This window comes from Pteropus alecto, unplaced genomic scaffold (assembly GCF_000325575.1).
Source record: "Pteropus alecto unplaced genomic scaffold, ASM32557v1 scaffold5, whole genome shotgun sequence".
Taxonomy (NCBI): domain Eukaryota; kingdom Metazoa; phylum Chordata; class Mammalia; order Chiroptera; family Pteropodidae; genus Pteropus; species Pteropus alecto.
In genome coordinates, this window is record NW_006441953.1 from 31,008,972 (window position 1) to 31,016,662 (window position 7,691).

The 7,691-nt window shown below is 65.8% G+C and overlaps 1 protein-coding gene across 1 annotated transcript in view; it reads left to right on the forward strand.

Moving 5' to 3' along the window:
- The window catches only part of SORCS2 (sortilin related VPS10 domain containing receptor 2), a 377,827-nt gene extending 370,142 nt beyond the window's left edge, over positions 1 to 7,685 (forward strand). Inside the window, exons 26-31 of the mRNA XM_015594851.2 lie at positions 863 to 975; positions 1,493 to 1,618; positions 2,663 to 2,762; positions 3,404 to 3,506; positions 5,622 to 5,755; positions 7,245 to 7,685. Of these exons, the coding sequence (XP_015450337.1) occupies positions 863 to 975; positions 1,493 to 1,618; positions 2,663 to 2,762; positions 3,404 to 3,506; positions 5,622 to 5,755; positions 7,245 to 7,309 (641 nt within the window). The 3' untranslated portion in view covers positions 7,310 to 7,685. The remainder of the gene's footprint in view (positions 1 to 862; positions 976 to 1,492; positions 1,619 to 2,662; positions 2,763 to 3,403; positions 3,507 to 5,621; positions 5,756 to 7,244) is intronic.
- Positions 7,686 to 7,691: the final 6 nt, after the last annotated feature.

The following is a 7,691-nucleotide window of genomic DNA, read 5'->3' on the forward strand; positions in this document are numbered from 1 at the left end:
GTGTTTTCGAGGCACAGGTCTTTCCACGTCCTTGGTGACGTTCATCCCTACGCGCTTTATTCTTCCTGATGCGATTACAGATGGGATTCTTGTCTGAATTTTTCGCTCTCGTAGTTCATTGTCTGCGGATAGGAACACGGCGGGTTTCTGTACGTCGACTTCGTGTCCTGCCGCTTTCCTGAATGTGTTAGTTCTCACGGCTTTTGGGTGGAGCCCTTAGGGTTTGCTGTGTAGACCATCGTGTCATCTACAAACAGGGAGTTGTACTTCTCGCCTCTCACCGTGGACGCCCGTCGTAAGGTGGTGCGTTCCCAGTTCACGAGCACTTGCCCCTTGGGCCGCTCGCCCGTACGGCACCTGCTCCCACTTTCCAGGTGAGGAAACCGAGGCTCCGAGGTAAATGGAGAGACTTCGCTGTGGCTTCCGGTGCTTGTGGCTCCAGGACGGGCCTCTGAGTCCGGGGTCCTGGGAAATACGAGAGAAAGAGGAGGAGGGAGGGTCTGCTCTCCAGGGACTCTCGGTCTGCGGGGTGGGGCGGCCCCGTCAAAGCCCGTGGGTCCTGGGGGCCGGAAGCCGACCTCGTGGGGTGAGTACGTGTCCTCGTGAGTTAACAGGGCAAATCCCACAGGGCAGGCTTGGCGCGCGCCAGGCCCTCCTTCCCCGGTCAGTGCTGGCTTTGTCATTGTCGTCCCCGGCGTTATTGTGATAAGACGGCAGCCGGTGAAGTGTCCCCGCCCAGGGCGGGATCTGGTGTCCCAAAGGAGGCCGTGGGATCTGAACCCGGGCACCGTCCTGGGCCCCCTGCTTGGCGGGAGAGCCAGGCTGCGCAGGACTGATCGGCACCATCTCTGCCTCTTTCCAGATCAATACCAGATTGTGCCTCTGCAATTTTCCAAGGACCTGGACGCACACAACCCCAACACCCCGGAGTGGAGAGAGGACGTCGGCCTGGTGGTCACCCGACTCCTCTCCAAGGTGCCCCCGGCCACCGACGCCACGGCTTCCCCACCACTGCCCTCGGGAGGTCACAGGAAGCAGACGAAGGCGGTGCATCAGAGAGGGCACAGGACAGCCGAGGCCCTGGGCTCCCCCGTGAGAGAAAGGCCGCCCCCCTAGACTCACCCAAGGCCTGCCACTAATAATGCTGGGGACATTGCCCTGGGCACTCGGGGGCAAATAGGGATCTGGAAGCACAGGAGGCAGAGGGGCCTGCTCGCAGTGGCCGAGGTGTTAGGAGTGGGCTGGAGGGGACAGGCCTGGTCGAGTAGAGGCTGGCCTGGGGGACAAAGGGCCACGGGACCAAGAGAGCTGGGTGATACAGGGCTGCAGTTGGATTCTGGGGCCGTCCCCACGGCGTGCAGCGCTCGGAAATGCTTGCAGGACAGATGGCCAGGACTTGGACAGGTCAAGGGGGAGAGAAGGTCTCCCAAGGGCCTGCGGTGTGGCAGACAAGGACGCGCATCATCGGCATGGCTGCTCTGTGTCCCCGCAGGAGACCGGCATCCCTGAGGAGCTGCTGGTGACCGTGGTCAGGCCGGGACTGCCCACCCTGGCCGACCTGCACGTGCTCCTGCCCCCGCCCCGGCCCTCGAGGAAGAGGAGCCTTGTGAGTGACAAGGTATCTCCCGCGGCCACTAGACCCGGTGCTTCCTGCCCCACCGAGGGCTTGGTGGCAGATCACAGCCACAGAAACCCCCGCGGCTCGTTGTCACGTAAAGCCTCCTTTCTCGCCAGTCAGTCCGACGCGGGTGCTGGCCCTCTTCCATGTGTGGCCACACCCTCGGGAACCCACGTGGCCTTCGAGGTCCCTATGGTGGGCGGAGGATGGGGGCTCTGGGGCAGGCCCACCTTCCCGGGGGGGACACACGCCACTTCCTCTCCCCTTTCACCAGCTGAAGCTGGTCACATGGCCCTGACCTCACGGGGGGCTGCTGGAGGTGCAGGACACTGGGGTACGGCTGTGAGGACAGACCAGAGGTCCGGCCTCAGCAAGGTCTTTAATGCACGGGACGACGCCCAAGTAATGGCCCTCTCCCGGGAACAAGGGCCTGCTGTGTGACAGGCCTGGCCGGGGGACTCAAAGATGACCGGAACCACTTGCCACACACCAGGGGGCTGCAGTCCCTTATAAAGAAACAGTCTCTAGTGACAAGGAGGGTGTGGAGGCTCTGCTGGGGGCGTGAACTGTGGCCTCTGTGGAATGGCTCGGCCCTTCTTCCGAAAGTCAACCATGGAGGGACAGAGTGACACCACAGTCGTCCCCCGGAGCCTCCGGTCGACCCTCCTAACAGAGGCGCAGCAGCTCTCTCAGGATGTGCCAGGCCCAGGCATCTCCAGCCTTCGAGCTGGGCTGTGGCTTGTCCCCAAGGACAGAGGTGGCTCCCGCACCCCGTGAGCGGGGAGCCGGCCTCCCCGAATCGCTGGTGCCAAAACGGTTCGCCAAGCTCGCAGGGTCCCCAGGGAGTGTCCCAGGCAGGGACTTGCATCCTCAGAGGCCTCCTTCCTCCTATGGCCCTGCGCCCACCTGTGCACGGCGACACCTGAGCGTCCGTGCAGGCCCAGTTCCCTCCTGAGCCCCGGGGAAGCCTGGGCTGGCGGAGCACGGGCCGCCCCGCCCTGCCCGCTCCGTGCTCCGGGCCCTCACTCCCCTCTCGGCTTGCAGAGACTCACGGCCATCCGGCAGGTGCTGAGCGCACAGAAGATCAGCTTCCTCCTGCGGGGCGGGGTCCGCGTCCTGGTGGCAGAGAGGGAGGCAGACACAGGTGAGAGCGAGCCCTGCACCCCCGCCCCCCTCCAGGCCCTCCTGGCTGCTTCTTGCGTCCGTTTGGTCTTTTAAGTAGCCACGTGTGTGCCCCTCCTCCATGGGGACGCGGGCTAGTGCCGGTGCTGCGCTGACCGAGTGGGCGTGGCTCTGCCCCCCGCCTGGGCGTGGCCTGCGGGGCCTGGGCGTGGCCTGCAGGGAGTCGGGGTACGTGCAGGCCCCTCCGGTGATGCCCATCACCGCAGGGATGGGGACGGAGCCCTGCGCCTCACACTGCTCTGCAGATGGGGCAGGGAACTCTGATTTTGAGGGTGTCGGATGGTCTCGCCCCCCCACCCCCATCCATGGGACTGTCCTCACAAGTATGTCCTGTCCCCTTTGGGACAAGAATCTTTGTAGAAGCTGGAGAACAACTTTCTGCCCGTCCATGGGAGAGCTGGCAGGTCACCCCATGCAGCACAGACATGGGCAGAGGCCTTCTGTCCCCTGTGCCCTGGCCGGAGGGAGGACCGGGGCCTGCATGCACACAGCAGGAGTCTGGGCCCAGAGCGGATCCCTCCGCCTACATGGCCTGCTGGTCCCTCTCAGCCACCCTGGGACTGGCCGCTGTCTACGCTGCCACTAATGGCTGCTGTGTTGCAGGTGCTCAGAGGCTGGGAAGGAGCAGTGGCTACTGGGCGGTGGCCGTCCTCTTTGTCATCGGACTCTTCGTGGTGGGAGCCTTCATCCTCTACAAGTTCAAAAGGCAAGGCCACCTGGTCTCCCCAGCACGAGGGGGTGTGAGTCTGCACCCACAGTGGGCTGCAGGAGAGGCGTCGCTCTGACCTGTCCCTGGTTCCGAGTGCCCCTCAGGGCCCCAGCATCTTCTTCCCCATCCTCCCCTCTGCTCCCCCCTCCTCAGAGGGAGCCCACCGTCCGTCATTTTACAGACGAGGATGCCAAGGCTCAGAGAGGTTAGGTGACATGCCCAGAGCCACACAGCAGAGGACAGAATGGGGCTCTGACCAGGCCCGTCCATCCCATGTCCCGTGGTCTTCCAGTGCTCATCCATCTCTGGGGAGCAGGGGGCTCCGGATGAGGGGGGCATCCGTGTCCAGGGTGGCAATGGGCGGGGCCTCATGCTGAGGCTGGTGAATCTGAATTTACCTGGATTCTGGACCTTGGAACAAGCAAAAGGACCAAGAAGTGTCACCAGATGTGTTTCCTGCAAAACACAGCCTTGAAATTTGCCCCCCTTGTTTCTCCCCATCTTGCTGGTTCAGCTTTCAGAGCCTCAGGGTCTCCCTGGGCATGGCTGCCCTTGGGGACAGTCCAGAGACACGGCTCACCCTTTCCTTCACGTTCTCCGAAGCCGGGGGTCCCTCCCCGAGCCCCACCGTCCCAGGGCCCTGGACCCACTCGCCCCCGCCAGACCCTGCCAGCCGTCCCAGATGGGCATCAGCCCTCTGAGTGGTCGTTCCATGCGTGTCCCTCCTCGGTGCGGGTGGACGCTGGGCCAGGTGCTGGGGCCGCAGTGCTGATGCTGATGCTGACGCTGAAGAGGCAGGTTGGGGCTGGGAGTTGCCGAGCACAGGCAGGACGCCCGCCCTGTGGAGCCCCCATGCAGCTTCCAGTCCCCCTTCCTGTCTGGCTGAGACCTGTTGTGGGGCCTGGGGTGTGTGTGAAGGCGAGGCGGCAGACCCAAGTCAGCCGTGTAGGAGGCCAGTGTCTGGAGGCCCCCCTCCCCATTTCCCCCCACCTTGGACCTGGGGCTGGGCGCAGGTGCTCGTTGGCGCTTTGTCCAGCACACTGCAGGGCGGCAGGAGTTGCCTGGGGAGCAGGAGGCGGGAGTTATGTGAAAAGAACAGAGTTCTGGTCTCTAAATCGCATCCTTCAGACCCCCTGCGGGCCAGACTGCAGTTTCCACAGATCGCTCCAGATTTACTGTGCGTGCTGTAAAGGATCCCGGAGGAAGCTGCCACCTGGTACCCAGAGGAGGGGCAGAAGAGGAAGGGGGGACCCTAAGTGGGGCCCCCAAGGCGCCCCAGAGAGGCGAGGGCTTAAGCGTCGGGGGTACCTGGCACACTGCTGAATGACCCATGCCTTACTGGCGGGAGGGGTTGCCATGGACGCCGTGGGCACAGCCATGGGTGCAGCGTGCTCCCCGGAGCCTGGGCTGGCGGTGGAGGGAAGCGCCCCGTGCCCCCCAGCACTGCCGCCCTGGGAGCCCAGGCGGGGCGGGTCCCGCTGGCCCAGCATCAGCGCGGGGGAGGGTGGGAGGCTGGGCTGCCACGACGACCGGCCCTGGAGGCTCAGTGGCTCGCGGCCACCAAAGGCTGGGGTCTCGTGCTCCGTGTGGCAGGGCCCGGACGGACAGAGCAGGGCCACTTCCGGCAAGGCTGGTGCCACGCCAGAGGACGAGGGTTGTTCAGGATGGACTTGAGTCGGTGTGTGAATGTCCCAGCCTGGAGGTGGCACGTGCCACCTTCGCTCATCCTCAGTGGACAGAGCTAGTCACGTGACCTACCCCACACCAGGGGTCGGAACCGGGCAGGGCTCAGGCAGTGCCTCTCAGAGCTGGGGGCACGTGCGTCCCGTGGGACTGGGCGCCCGCTCACCCAGCCAGAGCCCAGGGCGCCGCCCTCCCAGGGCTGCTGGGGGACGGGGCAGCAGGAGAGTGAGACACCCCTTCCCTGCACGGGTCCTCGGTCTAGGGAGATGGACGAACGGACCAGACCGAGGCAGCTGGGTGCTGGAAGCAGGGAGACCCGGGGCCGCGGGGGCTCACGGGACGGAGGGCTTCCTGGGGGAGGTGGCTCGGAGCAGGTCAGCGCCACGCGCAGGGGGCAGAGCCTGAACCCCACCTGCGCCCGCCCTGCAGGAAACGCCCGGGCAGGACCGTGTACGCCCAGATGCGCAACGAGAAGGAGCAGGAGATGACCAGCCCCGCCAGCCGGCAGAGCGCCGTCCAGGGTGAGGGGTTTGTAGGTGATGATCTCGACTCGCAGACTCTAGGTAACAGTGCCCGCGAATCCCGCCTCCCCACGCCCCACGTCCCCACCCTGCCACCTCGGCCAGCAGAGCACACGGGACTCGGGCCGGCAGACCCAGCAGCGCGTCCCCTCCACTTGATGAGGGGACGAGGCCTGTGGCCACCAGGCCAGCACGCCTGGCAGCCCCTGAATGCTCGGAGGGCGGGGAGAGGAGGGGGGCGGGCTGGCCTCCACGAAGAAGCGGGGGCTGTCCCCACAGTCACCCCCTCAAGCTCCCCGCCCTCTGGCGCACTGGGAATGACGATTTCGTGAGCCCCGACCACGGGCATGACAGCCTCACAGCTGACAGAGCATCTTCCTTACCGGGATCACCTTCACTCCCGGTCACGTGTGCTGCCCGGCACACCCCGCAGCGCAGGGCGTCACATTCCTTACCCGCCGTGTTCTCCCGTGGCTCTGGGGTGACCAGGCTCAGCCAGGCGGCCCCCTCCCCGGGTCTGTCGTGAGGTTGCTGTCGATGGCTGTCGAATTGTCTTGAGGTGTCCTTCCTCTGGTGTCTGGAATTGATGTGGACGGCCAGCTAAGGGCCCGGCTGGGGCTGTCCCCCAGCGCCTGCCCGTGGCCTCCACGTGGCTTGGGCTCCCTCTCAGCATGGTGCCGAGTTCCCAGCGCAGCTAGGGAGAGAGAGACAGCTGCCTCGCCTTCCATGGTGGCCCTGGCTGTCACCTGCGTCATGCTCTGTCGGGGGCAGCCAGTCTGTCCAGGAGCAGGGGACACGGACTCTGTCCACGGCGGGGGAGGGGCTGGGCCACACCGGAGGAGGTCCCCTGCCACCGCACAGGCTCCTCCCTCCCGTGAGGTAAACTGAGGCTCCAGGCCTGTCGTGGAGGCCCTCGCTTCAGCAGCCGAGGACATCGAGGTGCAGCGATGCACTGTCCTGGGTCACCCAGCTGGTCTGGAGGGCACTGGAGTCGGACCCACAGTCCGAGCCTCGGTTCCCAGGGTGGCCCCCGCCCCTCACAAGCAGCCACGGCTCTGTCCCTTGGTTTCATAAGGGACAGAGTCTCTGACCATCATTGCCCCGTCTCTCCCCTTGCCGCCTCCCGGGCTGTCCCACACGGGGCCTGCAGTGCCCACTCCCTGGAGGGGACGGAGCCCCTCCTGCACCCCCCTGCTGCTGATGACCAGGTTGGCCCCATTGCAGGTCAGTGGGGCAGTGGGTGGTGGCCAACTTCAGCTTACCTTTGGAGGCCTGTGGGGTCCACTGCTTGTGACGGCACTGGGAGAACCCCCTCTGTCACCCACCAGGACACGCGGAGACCCCACCACCTCCGCACCCCATTCAGGCACGACCCGCACGGCCAAAGGAACCACGGACTGCCCACAGCACACTGGCTCCGTGGCGTCTGCCGAGGCCGCCACTGTGTCCCGCACGGCCCCCCGTCCCTCGTCTCTCTCTGCCCTCCCGCTGATGGGCCCGTGGCTCATGAGTGGGCATCTCTGTTTCCTAGGGAACCACTCGGGGGTGGTCCTGAGCATCAACTCCCGCGAGATGCACAGCTACCTGGTGAGCTGATGCCAGCGGAGGCCGGAGCCCCGAACAGTCTCCTCTCTGTCGTTTCGTCCGCGTGGAGGGCACAGAACCACAGACACGGCCGGCACTGGTGCTGAGACCGGCATCCCCTCGGGGGCCAGCTGAACGGCCTCCTCCTCCAGCTGCCCCTCCCTCCGTTCAGCCCCCTCCCACCCAGCTCACGGTCGCAGAGGCGGGGGGGCTGCTGCCCCCTGCCATCCTGGACGCCAGGCCCATGGCCTCCGCCCTGACTCCGGGCCCCAGGCAGCTGCCCCGGCTGCCCCACACCCTATGGCCTCGGCCAAGGCCTGGCCTCTGGTGGCCAGTGCTGGTTCTCCCTGGGACAGGGAGGTGAGCCCCCCCTGGCTGCCTGCCCCCCCGCCCC